Below are 18,700 nucleotides of genomic sequence, written 5' to 3' on the forward strand. Positions count from 1 at the left end.
GACGCGTCTTCCTGGCCGAGCAGGAACTGTTGATTTGACGGGATGCCGCGTTATCCGTACAGCGACGTCATGCGTCTTATCTTATCTTATCTCATGACATACCCTGTACATCTCGCGATAAAATCACCCACCATTTGGTGCGTTACAAAAGAAGGCAAGTCCATTATCAATAACAGCTTCTTCTTTGGAAAATATAAATTTCGTTGTATCTTTTCCTTTGATTGTATTTTATTACTCATCAATTGGTCAATCAATAATTAGATCTCTTCGTATCTTCCACTATGTGACAAACACCGCTCACTTGATGCGGACCACTAAATGTCAGAGACGCAATATTATCAATTGAGATACAACAAAACCCTTTTCTTCACATGGCCAAAGCCCGAAGACTGTCGTTTCAATCAGCGTTAGGCATGTTTCGCTACCGCCGAAAGATCCTCTCAAAGTGCCTGCCAACCAACAAAGTGACCTGTTCTAGCCAATCGGATACTTCCCTTCGTAAACTTCAAGAAGCGTCTTCTCGACAACCAACAACGCTTCATACGAGAAGTCATGGGATCAGTATGGCTTTTGCCTTTTTTGAGTACCAGATTCATCCTGATCTTGACTCAATATGGCGTAAATACGGTTCATTCCGTGATTAAGGAATGACAATGGGGTACCTGTCTGGCCATTTGAAGGGTAGATAGGGAGCTGAACACATGCCTTAAGTTTGCGTTATTTCTTACGGTAGTTGGAGCTAATACGTGCCGGTAGCCGAGGCTTCTGAAAGACTAGGTAAGACGGTTCAAATGGGAGATGATGGCCTCATTCTCTTACCAGTACCTTTCAGGCTTTAAGCAGCATGCTACTTTACTCTATTATCGTCAACCTTGCCATCTTCTCTCTTGCGGCAATGGCTCTTCTTACTGCTAGAGATGCGATCCACGCCGGCGACCTTGAACGTTACGATGAAGTCATGAAGACAGTTGCCGGCAATCACATTCTTAACTTTTACCCGGAGAATCAAGTAGTCAAGCTCGATATACATGAATACCCAACTGAACAGGTAAGAGGCTTGTCAGAGAGACGTGATCCTTACTCATAAGCGAACGAGATTGTCAAGTCTGAGGTGTTCAAGCCAAGCCTTTATGCCGATGCATACTTTAAACAGGAGGCTGAACTAGCAAGAAAGTTGCTTCAACAACATTCTGGGGAGGGACAATATAAATTGAAGTGAACTTGCTATAGGAATACTGCCTCCAGTCACAGTGGTTCGGGGTTCGCACTGTCATTATGCTATCAGGGCTGCCAGTGACAAGTCTCAGATGTCAAGTATGAGTTGCATCATGTAGTGCGATACGCTTAGAAATACATGCTACATACCCCAAAGAGCCTTGCATACTTCAATCGTGCAGCATGTCATGCGTAAGGTGGATGGCCCCTGCGAAATTTACAGGCCCAGCGTAGTCTATCCTTTCTTGGATGTCATAGTTCCACGGTCTGGGATCTGCCTGGACCATTCGTCACCTATTAAAGAACGGGCGCAAAGATCATAACATGGATGAGTAAAGTCGTCTCACACTAGTTGCATTTAGATCTCCGGTTATTCTTATACCTTAGACGATTGATACATTTGTGGTACAGCAGAAGTGGTAAGCTCTCCAGAGCCCCGATGCTTTAATATCAGCACTGATCAACGTAACACCTCGGGTACCGACAGACTATGATCAACGGAAAATGTAACTCTATCTCAGGGTGCATCGTAACATGTTTAGCCGCTCAGAGAGGGATGTCTCTTTGCCAGGAAAGTGGTATGATAGCTCATGTCTCAGGGTACGGAGTAGCATATGCTCTGTTCGACCTTATCCATATTTACCCGGCCATGACATTCAGATAGCCAAGTCATAACTTTAGACATCTCAAGGGTGTATCGCAACTCCATTTGAAACGATGAAGTTAGAGACTGACCTTATCAGACTCTGTACTGAGCTGAACTCGGTACACACATATATGGTAGCATGGCACCAACATTCACAGACTTGACAATTGAGTCATCAAACGTAAGATCCTTCAACAGTCACAAGTTCCAAATCTGCTTGTTTGACGTCGTGATCCATTCAGTCAAGTTAATCGTCTATTCAGCCTTATTCGTTCTCGTACATTGATTCATCAGCAACAATCTCATTTAAACGCATGACATCAAGTCGTTTTCCCATTAACCATTACCATAGACCGCCTTCCAGAAAGTGGAGAATTACCCTCGCTAATCTAAGCACTACATATGAAACACGTTATCCCTATACTACGGCACTTATATCCTACTGCCAACTTAGCCACTTTAGCCTAAAAGGCCCAACATGAAGATGAACAACCTTAACAGGGAATATATTGCTCAGAATAAGACAAATGTCGATCTTTTACCAATCATGGAGACAACCCGAGGTTAAAGTGCGTCGTGGACTTTAGCCAGAATGCGGCATGCATGGATCGTGCAGATGATCCGAACAGCCCAGCTTACTTCGGGTCAAGCATGCTGAGCCGGATTGACCCGACGGGATGAAGCGTCGTGAGTTTAAAATTTAACCTTTGTTGACGTTTGTTGACGCCGTGTTTCATTAGATGATACTACTTCGATTTGGAGATCAGCATGATTAGCGAGCTATAACCGACGCCAATATGAGAGTATTGCTGAGGCGAAGCAGTAGAGAACAAGATCAGCTCTTCAATTCAGTAGCATTACAAGTTCAATTGATGTGATTGTAACGAAGATAAAGGGCCTCAAAGCTTCCTTTACCCGTCGAAGAGGTAGCAGGCCATGCCAAGCACAATCACTCCATCAAACCATGTTCTGGGCATCCCGGCAATAGATTCGGCTTTCAGTATTGACATCCTGGAAACACATCAGGGAAAGCATGCTCTTCGAAGTGGTTCCATTACAACACAAAGTCATCCTGCTTTTCTTACTCGCTCCTCAAAGCAATCTTGGCACGCATGTTTATCCTTCGGCATAGCAGCCTAATATGATATCTCTGCCACGTGCACTCCCCATACCCCATGATCCCCGCTCCCCGCAACAAGCCGCTGACATCCCGAGTCACGATCTCAAGCCACGGACAAGAGGAATTGGAGTATCTGACTTTAGCCGGAATGGACGCCACCGATCGAAAGCGCGGAGGAAACATCACTTTGGGAGTTTCTCACCAATCGCATCAGAGACTCATTCTTGGACGTAAGGGGTTCTGAGGCTGTCATTGGCCAGGAGAGTTCTTACCGTCTTGGCTCCAGTGTTTACCGTCTTGGCCTTCATGCGAGTGGAGAAGAAGAGGCTGAGATTTCCAACATGAATTGCAAAGAGTTGCTTTTGCTGGGAACGGAGAGCCAGGTTCCGAGGTAGGGCACCAAGCTAGAGGGTCAAAGAGCCTGATGATATTGGTATCAAGGACTAAGAAGCTTGGCATCGACTTGTGATGAAGCCGTGCTCAACGATATATAAAGGACCATCAGCTCGCCACTAAATTTAATATCCAGCTCATCAGGGTTCTTCATCTATACTCCAACTATCCAACCAACCTCAAGACAACATCATGGTCTCCTTCAAGTCTCTCCTCCTCGCCGCCTCGGCACTCACCGGAGCTCTCGCTCGTCCCTTTGACTTCCTCGACGAGCAAGATGACGGAAACTCCACCTCTGTACTTGAGGCCCGTCAGGTCACCGGTAACTCTGAGGGTTACCACAACGGATACTTCTACTCTTGGTGGTCTGATGGCGGTGGTTATGCCAACTACCGTATGGGTGAGGGAAGTCACTACCAGGTTGATTGGCGCAACACTGGTAACTTTGTTGGTGGAAAGGGTTGGAACCCTGGTACTGGCCGGTAAGTTGATGACGCTTTTGGTAGCTGAGATAGTTTTCTGATGATGAGTAGAACTATCAACTATGGCGGCTCTTTCAGCCCTCAGGGCAACGGCTACCTTTGCGTCTACGGCTGGACCCGCAGCCCTCTCGTCGAGTACTACGTACGTCCCCCATCTCACCCTTCAACCTTTACTAATAATATCTAGGTCATCGAGAACTACGGCACTTACAACCCCGGCTCTGCTGGCCAGCACAAGGGCACCGTCTACAACGACGGCGACACCTATGATCTGTACCAGACCACCCGCTACAACCAGCCCTCTATCGACGGTCAGCAGACCTTCAACCAGTACTGGGCCATCCGCCGCAACAAGCGCAGCAGCGGCGCTGTCAACATGCAGACTATCTTCAATGCTTGGGCCAATGCCGGTATGAGACTTGGAAACCACTACTATCAGATCCTGGCTACCGAGGGATACCAGAGCAGTGGATCTTCTTCTATCTATGTCCAGACTAAGTAAGACGTAACTGCAAAAGTTCATCGGCCTTGAAACCGCGAGGGGCTGGATATCTGTAGGGCATGGTTCGGGGATCTGCGACGAAGATGGTAGATGTGAAAATTATGGAGAAGGCTTTTGGCCTGGTATCGATTGATGGGGCTTTACTTTTCAGCGCGAGACATTTCTCCTTTGGAGTCTTGACTTGCCATTCTCTAGTACATAACTTTGATCTGATCAATATTACATATCGTGAACTATCCTCCAGCTCAGTGAAACCATTAGTGATCTTCTATAATCATTATTCATGCCTCTATCTGCCATACTTTACGTCCCTCGTTCTTGCTCCTGGCAGAACTCTCAACTCAACATCATTCGTATCCTTGAATCCCTTTGTATCATCCCAGGATCCAACGACTGTCTGGTCTATCGACGAGTATCTCGCATGAATGCCGGACGACGATGGCCACGCCTCGCTATCGCGCTTCTTGGAGTAAAAGCATATAGTTCGGTTGCCAAACGCAGAGTGTTTCCTGGTAGAATCCCAGCTGTGGCTCTCTCGACTATGTTCTTGGGACTTGGTTCGTGCTCCGAAGTACGGGCGCAGTGACGGGAGACAAGCGACGACGAGACCTATGTTGACATCCAAAGCGCTCCAAAGTACTACCACGTAGTCAGTATTAGTTAGAGCTAATAGTCTGGGAGGGCTGTACCAATTGTACTGAGTGAAATGCTCGAGTCGGCTCCAGCTTTCCAGATCATGACGAAGCGAACTAGACTAACAGCCATGTTGACGGTGCCGAGAAGGAATGTAAAGTATATACCGAGTCTCAAGGTTCTTCTGACGTGCAGAGCTGGTACGATCAACCACGGCAAAATGAACACTGGACTTTGTTAGCCCTCAGTTCATCAGAATGGAGATCAACGAACCTAGCAAATCTCCCAGGAACGACAGGCCCCAGCCAACGTGAAAAGTGACAGCATACGTCCACTTCGGACATGTCCTCGAGGGGTTGAGATCCCTATGGAATTCATCAGTTCGGCGCATAAAGATACTGAATGAGCTTACCAGCTACGGCTTATCGGCAAACAAATGCAAAATAGTATCGCGACGGTGATGGCATAACTGATTCCCACGAACCAAATTGTCGCCCAAAGGAATCTCCGCCTCTTGACCATGAACTCCGGGAAGACTTGTAGATAGACCGCAAGAAGCGCAGCTTTGCATAGGTATAGCGTCGTGTAAAAGGGAAAACTCGATGCAAAGAGCAACTACCAATGTCAGCGGCGTCACTCATCCCAATTGTCTACTAACCTTCAATATCAACACTAAATTGGTGGATCCTCCATTATAGCCCTCCAGCGTTGTATGAACACTCGGATCGAACGCATGCAGGACCGCAAACGCGGGTGAGAAGGCAGCTGTAATGACGCCCGATATCCACGCCGCTACCATAAAGATATCGCTGAGTAGTAACTTGCGCTTTTGTATTCGAAGACGGAGGTTGAGACGTGCGATGACGAGTATCGTAGCTATGATGACGAGTATTTGAGAGAGCTGTAAGCATCAGCACCAGTCCCTACCATGGAAACGCAGACCTTACGAGAATATCCTTTGCCTCTGGGTTCCTCATCGCGACAACAATGCCTTTAGCCCAGATACGCCAACAGCATTGTGCCTTTAAAACAAGAAGAAGAATGAGACTAAGAGCGACATAACTGTTTATAACCGCATTAAACGGGTCTTCGGCAATAAAATGGCTTGCGTTTAAGTTTGGACCTGGCATTTCTTCACGTCTTGCCTTTCTTGGCAACATGCCAACTATGACGCTAAGATTAAAACGTCAGTGATTCTACTGTGAATCGGGATTAAGTCTGGACGTTTTAGGGGATTGATGGTGCCTTGCGGGCCGAGGCCATCTTGGCAAATATTAAGGATATTCCCGTGGATGGAAGGGAAATGGCGTGTCGGACAGTAGATCTTGTCACTGAACTGGTAAGCGAAAGTCATGTCACGAGGAACGAGCATTATTGTGTTATTTTTTATTAGTGCCTGACTAGATGCTAGTACGTAGAGCTTTCTATAGCTTCACTTTCTTCGTGAGAAAACTTCGGGCCTCTATTCTCAGTGATGTCAATCTTGGGACAACTTAGCCCAACCTTAGGATGCTCTTTCTTTCAGCATTCTCTTCTCAAGTTTGAGGCTTTTATTCTCTGAAGTCTAGCCTGAGTTATCAAGACCGGGAGGGAGGTAGTTGTGTCGTGCATCAATGCATGGATCGCAGTAGTAGTCGTCGGAGCGGCAAATCTCCTGGCAGACGCAGGCGCAGCGACACACCTTGTCAGCATTCTGCTTGGGGCCGTTCATGGAGTAAGGAGTGTCAACAACTGCTGGTGTTTCTTTAGGCGAAGCAGTGCTGGGAGGCGTGCTGGCGGCCGAGCTGTTCAGAGGCATGGTGATCTGAATGTGATGAGTGGTTGAATTGCGTAAGATGCTATAACTGTGTGTATGGAAGTTTATTGTGACTTTTCAGACTGGTATGGCAAGTGGCGTAAGCTTATATGTCCTGTTGCAGAGTCTACGAGATGCCAGTGGCACAGTGAAATGGGAAGCCGCGGGATGTTATTGTTCACTCCCAGTGGGAGCAGCGAAACATCTACGAACTTATGTACTGTGACTGTTCTTCCTGTGTACTCCCACTTTTGCTTGAACAGGCCTGTATTTCTCATGGTCTAGCAACTCGCAGCTGCTCCCAACTGCCGGCTATCATAGTTCACCCTGAACATCAAAACTGTTCGAAACAATCACTGCAAGGGCTTTGCACAAAGTGCCTGAGTGTCTTGAGGGAGTATTCGTAGAGTTGGGATTCTTTTAGCTTAGGAAACGAGTGCCTCTAATATGACACGAGCTCAAATATCATCTTACATCCTTCGCTGCCTGTCACTGCGTTGACCTCTCCCCGTATTAGTCGGAGAGCTCGAAGATTTCTTTATACCCCCGCCTGGCGACCAGATAGAGTCAGTTGACGTTGATCCAAAACAGCCACCGGTTCAAGGTTCTGAAGAGGATGGAGCTCTCAAAGTAGTGCAGGGTATCGCTACCTTCAAGGGAGCCGCCAAAGAGATGACAAACCGAATCGACACCATGCACCAACGAGAATTACTACGAAGCCACCGAGGAATCAAAAACGAGAAGAAACTAGACAACACAAATGAACACTCCACCAAGCGCAGTCTTGCCCATTTCAAGTCTCGCAACATCAACAACACACCTGTGATGATCGAGTGGATCACCGTACCAAGCAGCTTATCTGCTGAAATCAAGGAGGCTTCCCAAAACCAGATACACGACCTCGCTTTACTACTACACTCAGAAAAGAAGCCCCAGGAGTTCAGGACTCTAGAGTGCATAGCCATGGTCGATATGCCCGTCGCAGAAGAAGAGGACGCGCAATACGGTTTGGTCTTCAAGCTTGAGGAGGGGCAGCAGGTTCATACGCTTCTGGAGCTGCTGAGCAGGGACGGCTCTACGCCCAAGTCTCTCACTGAACGGTTGAAACTTGTCAAGCTGCTTTCCAAAACCCTGCTGTTTCTTCATTTAGGGTCGTGGCTGCATAAAGGTATACGGAGCGACAATGTCCTGTTTCTAAGTAGCGACATATCGAGTGTCGATCTTGGCGCTGCATACATTGGTGGCTTCGACTACAGTAGGTTGTTCCGCGAGACGAGACTGACTCAAAATGTTGGGGACAATAGATATCAAAATCTGTACCGGCACCCTGACCATCAAGGCCTTCCAGTGCAGGAGAATGGCGAGTCAGCTGACAGACCGCCTTTCTCATACAAGGCCGACCTGTACAGCCTTGGTGTTATACTCGTCGAGATTGGTTTATGGTCGCCGATTATCAAGCTTCTAGATGCTCGGGGGATTCAAGACGAAGACAAAAGTCCGCGGAAGACAACACTTGATATGATTCCTGAAGTCAGGATGAGTATGGGTGATGCTTTTGCCGACGCAGCCTCGGCGTGCTTGAGGAGTGACTTTGCAACAGGCGAGGCTGAACAGCCAGAGAGTGTTCAAGAAACCTTTTATTTGTCTGTGGTCAGACTGCTAGAGCGTTGCTTTATATAGTGAAACTTGATTCATATTACTGACATGTAAGCCGATCACAACCAGGTATAGCGATGAGATCGTTCCAAGGCCCTGCTCTTAATTTAAAACTTAGATTGAGAATTTATATTAAAATTACCTCCTCAGCGTCTTGTAAGTGTTCTTCAGTCATCATGGAGCCACGCTGGCCCTCATAGGTTAAGATTCCATACCGGCAGTAAACCCCTTTACCTTGATCAGGCAACTCATGCACCAATAGCCCCCGCACATATGAATAAGCTCTTGTGCTTCGGCCTACAGGCAACCACAATACATCAACGCCTTGTCCCCATTCTCCATCCAAAGAAGGACTTCGTGGCATGTCCTGCATGACATGACGATTTGCGTCCAAAGTGTAGCCACAACTGAAGTTCTCTACTTGACCAGAACGGTCATTCTTCATATATGCAACTTTGTTTCTCCCGATCGTAAGCTGAAGAATAGGGGCTCTCACATGTAGTCTCGTGGCGGGGCTTTCTACTATATCTAGAGATTGATAATGTGTAGGGAATTGCAGAGGCCGTTCCGGATGATTATCATTGACATAAACAGGTGTGTGGCATATCTCCTCAAAAACAACGGGACAGCTAGAGGCCCAGCACCATGACGGTAGCTGCGCGTTCTTTGGTCGCTGGTAGAATTCAGACCATGCGGGAACATGGCACCATAAAAGACCATGCGCAAGACTCGGTCGAAAGAGTCCATTAAAATACTCGGCTCTTAGACGTTGTATCAGTATAGATGCAAGTCCGTGGATGGCATACAGTCGATCAGTTTCGTAGGTAAGTTCTGTTCTCGAGAAAATAGAGACAAGGTCATACCATCCTGCCGAAAAAAGGATGTCTTTATCAGGCATCGCCATTATTTCTCTTGCTGTCCGCCCCCAAAGATCAGATTGATGTTCAAACGGGACTTTGGAGCCTTCTGGGAAGAGAGAACTTTGACATTCAAGATAAAGTCCTTGTAGAGTCCAGTGAAGTATCCGCTTTGAAAGTGCGCTCTCTTGCACACACCATCCCCGTTTCGCTAGTGGTGAATGAGTAATATCATGGTTATTATTATCTGTTTTGAATGTGGAAGTTCTCCAGGAAGAATGGCCACTGACAAACTTGATGGCAATATCGTTCATAGGAAATCTCGCGAGCGGGCGTTCAGTCAAAAAGCCCTCCTGACTATCTTTTGTAGCTGATGCAGAGATACAGCACGCAGCATTGGAGTAGTAATCTCCCATTCTAGGTGACTCCGAGTGAAAGTCACCAGTTGGCCCCTGGATAATGCATATTGCATCTACCCATAAGTATCGGAAGCCCATCAGTCTTGTCAGCAGAATGGCGTCTTGGATAGTTCTTGAGACTTCCGATATAGTAAAGCCCCGTAAGCGCATCTCGAGATTACTCTCTATCGTTTTGGAATTCTCGTTTCCATTGCCCCAGCAATAGCTCAGGATGAGGTACTCCAGGTCTCGGAGATTAGTGACATTTTTGACCTCAACAAGTGTGACCCAAGGGCTATTTGTCTCACCAACGTCAAGTAGTCGAGTTGGTAGGACTGATGATATGTATTTCGTACCACAGCGTTCGTGGTCTGCATGCTGTTCACGACAGCTGTTCATCCAAGGCTGAATCTGGTCGGAAATAAGCTCCTCGAGTTCTTTTTGGACACTTCCTCCACGGAAGGCTGGAACGAACCGATGTTAGCGGGGGATTAATCTTGGAGACTTGCTGGTAATATGTACCTTTGAGGTGACGGCTCTTCATGTTGCTAAGCAACTCCACCTCACTAGACTTGATAGGACTTAGGGTTGCTATTTCGCTGCGAGAAACTGTTTTTCCCTCATGAATTAAGTTTGATGATATTTGTGCGAAGAACCCGTATATCCTAACTAGAAGTTCAACTGATCCATTCATGAGGGAGCTCTCAATGCCATTGGTCGATGTACAGTGTTTGACAAGGGACAACCAGGCAAATTGGCATAATGGACAACCTTGGTCTGCTGACTCTTGTAGAGAACGGAACGATTTGTGAAGCGGTAAATACTGAGATATGTGTCCAAGCAAAGACGGTGTTGATAGCCACTGAAAAGATACGCAGCTGGTGCAAAGCCGAGAGGAAGGATGTATAATAGTAAGGGTAGTGAATTTTGTTGATTCAGCTGGGTTGTCATTTGTTGCCATGATTAACAGTGAATATCCTTAATAGTCTCTATTAGTTGAAAAAAGTATAAAATAATTGCTGCATCAAGTTGTGGATATACCTTATATAAGGTAGATAGATGATGGCAGTGCTAGATAATCCCCACAATTGTTCCTGACCTCATTCCCTCGATAGACCAATAGGGCACAACCCATCTAGATATGACAAGCATCTCAGCCCCGACTCAGCCACACAATGAGCCAACAACGTGAGCATTGCCAACATAGGTTCAGTCTATACAGACGACAGATTTATCTTTAGACATTTATCTTATTCAGGGACCTTGTTTCATCTCGAGTCTTGAAAACATAAACAGCAGTGAAACAATACATAAATCAAGTCTTCCGCTCAAGTCATATTCCTAAGAGCCTCCATTTCCTGATTTAAGGTTTGCGTAGTAACCAACGCCTCTGCCTCTTCTGCCCTACCGGGTGCCTTAGCACTGACATAATGCTTATTTGTCCGTCGCTGGTTTACATATAAACCGTTCTTTGATAACTAACGTTAGTCTCCGACCTTAGGAACAAATAACTAAAAATATGAAAGTAAGACTCACTGAAAAGAATAACAATTGCTCCCTCGATCACTGGAACCCAAGTCGAAAGAGCTAGAATCTGTCCGAACCCCCAAGGCCCCTCCGATGCCTGCACTCCTCCACCGTTTACACTAGCAATTTCCGCCCTCAGTGTGAAAAGACTTCCAAGAGCAGTCCACATAACGATAGAGAAGATGATACAACTCAAAATCCTCCACGGTACACGGAAGGATAGCCAGCCTAGCACGGGTATCTTTGCTGCTAGCCTCTTGGTGCACTTCCCAACAAGGTACATCGAGCCGGCGAGCATCGCATTGACAGCAGGAATAAAGTGAAAGGCGAGTATCGCACTAATGGCTTTGAGTGATGCCTTTGAGTCCCAGCAATTCGCCTCAAAAGGCACTCTTCCATGCAATCTAGCTTCAGTTTCAGCAGCAGAACTAAAGCCAGTCATTACCATAAAGAGCAGGCATATAACAAACCCCATGAAGGGGCCATAAATGGACTTCCGCTCAATGTCGAGATAAATTGGAAGAGTGAGAACGTAAGACGATGAAAAAACGGCACAGGCGAGCCGTGACACGTTAATGTCGTAGGTACTCTCCTGCCGACCGCAGATGACAAGAGTGGCGAGGAGGACGGATGCAGATAAAAGACCTAAGCCAGTGTGGAACGCACCGAGGCTATTGTATAACATTCTGCGAATGCTGTCCCAAAAACCTTGTTCCTTTGACGGTGTTCAAGTTTTGAAGATTGTGTAATCTTTCTCGACATACATACTGCTTAAGAATGATGCGAGGTAAAGACTGGCGAGAATAGCACCCATCAAGTTCACAACCATCATCTACCAATATCAGCATCAACCCCACATCTTATGCAACAGCCTTGCCCTAATGCTGACATAGTCAGCATTGCCATCCCACTCCCAAACCTCACGCATTTCATCCTTATATATATCCCCATAGGCATATGGATCAGCCATTCGTTCATAACTATCTTATTATAGCAGTTAATACTTAAATAAGTAATAATCTAATTAATATTAATAATCTTAATATTACTAATATCCCTAATTTATATACCTTCTTTTAATATTTAAATATTATAAGTAAAGACCTACTATATATTAATAAATTAATCTTATAATCTTCAATTATCCCCCTGTTAGCACAATCCTTTGCGCAGAAGAACCAGTTCATGGCTTTTCACTCGGGAACGTCTGTGCCGCCAAGGATTGCAGATAAGTCACGAGATCTGTCATGTTGACTGTCTTGTGGTCGACCCATGGTATGAGGAATGCAGCGGCAATTCGTCCAGGGCTGGTAGTTTTTAATACCCATGTCTATGCCTTTGCATGAAAAGGCGCATCTATCAGGAGTGGCCATGGTTATTGGATGCGTCGGAGAATGTTGGGGAACTTAGTGATTAGTGGTGGTCTAATTGCCCTAGGCGAGGAAAAGCTGTACTTTTACCCACTACTGCGAGACGTGCACTGGACTGTTGGAAACTAACTATACATAATGCTAGCTAACTGGTGTTATCTCTAACTATGATCAATCTCCTTTCTTTAAAGGAGCTGATCGCGTTCAAAAGAAAGGTGAAGCGTAGCCTCGTGATGGACAGGGGAGAGTTGCAGGAGATGGCTTGAAACTGTCGACGCCACCATGCATGTTCTATCTATGTTGTCCTTATGACTTGACGATTTGCTGCATGGTTGAAAACAAAAGTTAGTTTGAAAATGACCCGGAACGCTCTAGAACATCAGGCCATAGTCTGGAAGTGTCACAGGTGCAATGATGCCATGGAAGTGGGTGACATGAGACAAGAACGTGGATAGTGATATATCAATGGCTGCAGGCAAGAGGACGCCGTTCAAGACGAGGAAGTCACCCGGATGAAGAACAAATTTACTTTTATAGGGTAAATACGGTAAATGCTGGTAACGATCATGAAGTCCCAGGTATTTAATACTTTGGGGCAACTGATTATCCATCCTAAGATTCATCGTGTTTTAAGATCAACCATATCTGAAGCCCTTATCTTATCGCGCTTATCCTCATCCATCGTCTTATCTTAAGATTGTATCTTATCGCTCTTATAGCGCATTTCTCCGCCGAGGCCGCTCTTCAGCCGAAGTAACCGACAGCACCAGCAACGGAATAATCGGAACCATTTCCGTTCCGCACCCCGCGTTAGCCCCGGCATCCAGCCCCGCTAAGTCGGCTTCCAGCGGCTCCATCCACCAACCTTGTAATACAAAATAAGACTGACGTTGACATCTACAACCCTACACAACAAATCTCCTCATCTCACTCAAAATGTCGTGGCTTTCTATTCCCGCCGAGTCTCACTTCTCCATCGCCAATATTCCCTTTGGCATCATCTCTACCTCGTCAAATGCTACGCCTCGACCTGCTGTTGCTATTGGTGATCATGTCCTAGACCTGGCTGCTTTTGCAAAGGGTGATGGATTCTCCGGTAGTTCTGAGATTCAGAAGCATATTGGTGTGTTCTCGCAACAGTCGCTGAATGCTTTTGCGGCGCTTGGTCGTCCGTTTCATCGCGCGACGAGGAGTTATCTTCAAGATGTTTTTGCCAAGGACACCAAGAACCCAGTGTTGAAGGATAACCAGAAGCTTCAAGACGCCGCTCTTCTGAAGCGCTCTGATGTCAAGAACCATCTCCCCTTGACCATTGGAGATTACACCGACTTCTACGCTGGCAAGAATCACGCTTTCAACGTCGGCTGTCTCTTCCGCGGTCCTGACAACGCCCTTCAACCCAACTACACCCATCTCCCCGTCGCTTACCACGGAAGAGCCAGCAGCGTTGTCGTATCAGGCACGCCCATCCGCCGACCCTGGGGCCAAATCCTCCGTCCTGGTAACAAAGTCCCCGACCTCGCACCATGCGAGAGGCTCGACATTGAGCTCGAGATGGGCATGTTTATCTGTCGTGAGAACGAGATGGGAAGCCCTGTCCCCATTGACGAAGCTGATGAGCATATCTTCGGTTATGTGCTTATGAATGACTGGAGTGCGCGGGATATCCAGGCTTGGGAATATGTGCCTCTTGGTCCTTTCACGGCTAAGAACTTGGGGACGAGTATTAGTGCCTGGGTTGTGCTGGCTGATGCTCTTGAGGGGGCCAAGGCAGCTGGTATTAAGAACGATAATGAGATTCTGCCGTATTTGAAGGAGAAGACGGAGAACAATGTCTTGGACATTGACCTCGAGGTCGAAATTATCAGTAAGTTCATCGCCTCTCTTAAGATACAGTGACTAACCAAGTACAGCTGCTGCTGGTAACAAGAACCATCTCAGCAAGACAACCTCGCGCAACCTCCTCTGGTCGTGGCCCCAGATGATTGCTCATCACACCATCACTGGCTGCAACCTTCGACCTGGTGATCTTCTCGGATCAGGCACCATCTCCGGTACTGAGTCAGGCACCGAGGGCAGCATGTTGGAACAGACCAAGGGCGGTAAGGTACCCATTCAGTTGAAGGATGGCGAGGAGCGCAAGTTCATCCAGAACGGTGATACACTTATCATTCGTGGTGCTTATGGAAGTGGTGATAAGAAGGTTGGCTTTGGTGAGGTGTCGGGACAGATCCTCGAGCCTCTTCCTCTGTTCAAGTGAAGCAAGTCTGGTCAAGCATATAGGTAGTAGGTGGTATAGAAGGCCGAATAGACTTTGCTTGCAGTAATTTGTTTGCCATGTGTATAGACATTCTACCACTAATGCCTATGTAAATATATTAAGGAGAATATTTATTTTTTATACGGTCAAGTTGTTCCATGTCTTAGCCATTTCCTGGCAGGTGTCCATTGGGCGTTCTGGACCTCGGATGGTGGCGCTGCTGAGCGACATTTTCAACGCCAGCATCATTAGCGTCTGTAGCTGAAGTGTCAACCATTTTCTCATTGGAGCACTGCTAAGGGCATGATCAGACCATCATGCCATCGACCCAGCCGCACTGTAGGACAACATAAATAGAACGACCTCGAGCCTAAGGTAGTCAGAACCTGTTCGTGGTAAGTCGCAGTTGGCATGTTCTTATTGCGCTTTTAGAGTCAATATCTGCTCGTTCACGATCATCCTTGGCTCATCCAACGCTGCTCTACACTTGCACAATTGATGGAACCGGCCTCTGCAATCGCAGGCCTTATCGGGCTAGTCCTTCCTACCAGGTTCTTAGCAGCACTTTCTTCCAGCTCTGTTCCTCAACTTCTGGTGTAGTTGTGGTCATGGATGCTCTTGATGAATGTGACGCCAAGCTGCATCGAAGACACATACTCAAATTCCTCAAGGATTTGATGGCGGCCAAAGTCAAACTATTTGCGACCAGTCGGCCTCATGTCGAAGAGGTCAGGAATTTGTTCTCGACATCTTTAAGCGTCGTTGCCAGGGCTAGCGAGTCCGATATTAGGTCGTACTTGATTGAGAAGATAGACGAGCGACGAGAAGAGTCCGAGGAGGTATATTATATGATTAGCGACGAATATGGGGAAGAGATTGTCAACACTCTTGTGGAGAAAGCGAATGGCATGTAAGTACCAACTCCCTAAGTTTCGTAGGATAGAGTCCATTCTTATCCGGTGCTAATTGGATAGGTTCATTTATGTGGCGTTCCAGATCGAGAATATCCTGAGCCAGCCAAGTCATCGCGCGATGAAGGAAGCAGTAAACAGTCTGGCGGACGATCTGGATGGAAGTTATAAGGCCACCATGGACAGAATCAATAGCATTCCCATCAAGTCGTGCGTCACGTTGGCCTACCGAGTGTTTCAGTGGATATATCATGCCAAACGGCCGCTACATGTCGAAGAGTTGCGTCATGCTCTTGCTACGACACCACATGAGGGCTCGTTCGACGTCGAGAGTCTGGTTCCTGCACGGTTCCTGCTTTCTTACTGCTGCGGACTTGTTGTTGTCAACAGTCAGAAAGTTATACAGTTTGTACATCAGTCTGTGCAAGAGTACTTTTGTGGGCATAGAGCTGAGCTCATCCCCAATGGCCACACGAACTTGGCCCTGACCTGCATTGCTTATCTGTCCTTCGATGACTTCATTTCCGTAAATATCGACGATGTCGAAACTATCAAAGCGCTACCGGAGCGATTTCCTCTCCTCGACTATGCCGCAACTCATTGGGGCGATCATGCCGCTGACGATGCTGATGAGGAGGTTCTCGCTATGGTAGAAAGGTTCTATACTTGCACCTGTAACCTTCAGGTTTGGGCAACATATGACCTGCACCTGAATTCCGGGTGGCCTTCGACACCGGGGGACTTGTCACGCCTGCATCTGGCCGCGCGATTCGATCTGACGACCTGGGCAACCATACATACGGCACGATTGGTGGCCGACCTCAATAGGCCGACGTCACTCGGGGACACACCGCTTATGATAGCTTCACAGTTCGGGCATGACACCTTTGTTCGATTCCTCCTCGCCCAGCGGAATATCTCTGCCTCCCTCAATGCGGTCGACAGCAGTGGTTTAACAGCAATTTTTCGGGCCACCAAGTACAATAAAACAGCAACCTTATCAATTCTCCTCGAGAAGCAAGACGCCGATGTCAATCTTGGATGCCCTCTCTTTGTTGCACTAACGAACCGGTCCTTCACCGCATTTGATACCCTCATCGCCACACGAAAAGACCTAGACGTAAACACAACTGATAGGGAAGGTCATACACTGCTGTTCTATGCTGCAAGTGAGATGTTTAGCAGCGCAGTTCAGACGCTGCTTACGAGGGATGACTTGCGGCCAGACGGTGGCACTGGCGATATGGGGGCGCTGATTGTTGATTTGATTGAGGATCAGGACATTATGACGAACGAGGAGATAGAGTCGCTTCCGGTTATGGCTCGTGATATAGCGCCATTCTTCTGGAAGTGCAGGATGAATGATATGAATGGCAACAAGGAAGGGCCAGATTTACCATTGGACTGGTTTCTGGCCTGTTGCAGCTGCTTCATGCAGGATTACCCGCATATGATCGAGGACTGGATCGATGCTGGCCAGATCGACCCCAACATATGCGATCAGCGGGGTCGGACATTATTCTACGTCGCAGCCTGGAGATCGGATATTGACCTGGCGCAGAAGCTCATTGATCATGGAGTGATCCCGAAGCAAGATAGATATGGATGCTCACCCCTGTACCATGCTGCCAGGGAAGACTGCAAAGACCTCGTTCAAATTTTGCTCGATCACGGTGCCGATGCGACATGGAGGGATCAGGATGGGGACACGGCACTACATGCGGCGGCTTTGTCTGGTAAGGCGGCCAACCTACGTGTTCTCCTTGATCACGGAGCCGATGCGAACGCAGTCAACGAGGCGGGCCAATCTGTGTTACACTGGGCCACTTGCGGCGGAGATTCTAAAACGGTCAAGACGTTGCTTGACCGTGGCGCTGAGGCGGACATGAGATATAAGCCAGGAGGCACGCGTACACCATTGGCCCTGGCGATTGATAATGCAGAAATCCAGTTGGAGACGGTGAAGGCCCTCGCAGAGCACGGAGCGGATCTCGGACAAGTGACTGTAGGAGGATTCACGATGCTGCATCTGGCAGCATCCCATCATCGAGCAGACATTTGCCGGTTCCTCTTAGATAGAAGAGAAGCCATCGTCGATCCTAACGCGATAAGTATATGCATGCAAACGCCATTAAACCTGGCCATGCGCGGCATGGATCTCGAGAGCATTGAGGTATTGATCATGCACGGTGCCGATCCCACTGCGAGGGACATTTACGGATCAACTCCACTTGACTGGGCTGCACGCTGGGGACCAGCATGGGATAAGATGCCACATGAGGCGAAGATGCAATATAGATCCACTAGTCTAGATGTACAGACTCGGCACCAGAAGGACTCATTGTTTTTGTTGATCGACAAGGCCCTTGACGAGAAAATGGACGATATGAGATTGTACGGGGGTCTAGGCATTTTTAACACCATAGGGCATATCCTCCTCTTCCTGAACGACAGCAGAAACGCCGACATGGACAAGGCAGCTCAGATCGCCTTCGAGCAGCTCACCGAGGTGAGGCGTGGCGAGCGAGTTCAAGATGGCACAATCCGATGTACCCGCTGCCGCACTAGGTCGGACAGGTGGAAGTATCCCAATCGATACGTCTGCAGGACATGTGCGGCTGTCGACCTGTGTTCAGAATGTTTTGGTAAGAGAAATGATGGCTGCGCGACGGCGTGGTGCTCGGATCACGAGTTCATTGTGGTCCCGCGTAACTGCAGAGACACTATGCCTAGAGGGATAGTGGATGTTAGCAGCGATGGCCACGGAATAACTCAATGGCTAGGCTGCTTAAGGGATCACTTCATATTAGAGGACTTTATAGGTTCTCCCATAATAGTATCGTAATGCTTTTTGAACAGACATATCAAACCCAATGCCTTGGTGAACTCATGAGTGTACTAGGTATTTATTTCCTAAGTGCTTGCAAGCCAATCA

The 18,700-nt window shown here is 47.5% G+C and overlaps 6 protein-coding genes across 6 annotated transcripts; 4 read left to right on the forward strand and 2 right to left on the reverse strand.

The window, feature by feature from the left end:
* Window positions 1-3,566: 3,566 nt before the first annotated feature.
* J7337_009035 (uncharacterized protein) lies at window positions 3,567-4,358 on the forward strand (the record flags this gene model as incomplete). Its single annotated transcript, XM_044826637.1, has 3 exons — window positions 3,567-3,856; window positions 3,908-3,998; window positions 4,044-4,358. 3 exons carry the CDS (start codon window positions 3,567-3,569, stop codon window positions 4,356-4,358), a joined length of 696 nt encoding a protein of 231 aa, XP_044679554.1.
* A 289-nt stretch (window positions 4,359-4,647) lies between these two features.
* J7337_009036 (uncharacterized protein) lies at window positions 4,648-5,123 on the reverse strand (the record flags this gene model as incomplete). Its single annotated transcript, XM_044826638.1, has 2 exons — window positions 4,648-4,997; window positions 5,057-5,123. The coding sequence occupies 2 exons, from the start codon at window positions 5,121-5,123 to the stop codon at window positions 4,648-4,650; spliced, it is 417 nt and encodes a 138-aa protein (XP_044679555.1).
* Window positions 5,124-7,479: 2,356 nt separating this feature from the next.
* Window positions 7,480-8,466, forward strand: J7337_009037 (uncharacterized protein; the record flags this gene model as incomplete). The annotated part of the gene is made up of 1 exon (XM_044826639.1): window positions 7,480-8,466. One exon carries the CDS (start codon window positions 7,480-7,482, stop codon window positions 8,464-8,466), a length of 987 nt encoding a protein of 328 aa, XP_044679556.1.
* An 879-nt stretch (window positions 8,467-9,345) lies between these two features.
* On the reverse strand, window positions 9,346-10,241 carry J7337_009038 (uncharacterized protein; the record flags this gene model as incomplete). Its single annotated transcript, XM_044826640.1, has 3 exons — window positions 9,346-9,510; window positions 9,590-10,161; window positions 10,220-10,241. The coding sequence occupies 3 exons, from the start codon at window positions 10,239-10,241 to the stop codon at window positions 9,346-9,348; spliced, it is 759 nt and encodes a 252-aa protein (XP_044679557.1).
* Window positions 10,242-13,530: 3,289 nt separating this feature from the next.
* Window positions 13,531-14,854, forward strand: J7337_009039 (uncharacterized protein; the record flags this gene model as incomplete). Its single annotated transcript, XM_044826641.1, has 2 exons — window positions 13,531-14,461; window positions 14,508-14,854. 2 exons carry the CDS (start codon window positions 13,531-13,533, stop codon window positions 14,852-14,854), a joined length of 1,278 nt encoding a protein of 425 aa, XP_044679558.1.
* A 608-nt stretch (window positions 14,855-15,462) lies between these two features.
* Window positions 15,463-18,414, forward strand: J7337_009040 (uncharacterized protein; the record flags this gene model as incomplete). Its single annotated transcript, XM_044826642.1, has 3 exons — window positions 15,463-15,764; window positions 15,829-18,274; window positions 18,334-18,414. 3 exons carry the CDS (start codon window positions 15,463-15,465, stop codon window positions 18,412-18,414), a joined length of 2,829 nt encoding a protein of 942 aa, XP_044679559.1.
* Window positions 18,415-18,700: the final 286 nt, after the last annotated feature.

The sequence above is a fragment of the Fusarium musae genome, chromosome 6 (assembly GCF_019915245.1).
Source record: "Fusarium musae strain F31 chromosome 6, whole genome shotgun sequence".
In the NCBI taxonomy this organism is placed as follows: Eukaryota; Fungi; Ascomycota; class Sordariomycetes; order Hypocreales; family Nectriaceae; genus Fusarium; species Fusarium musae.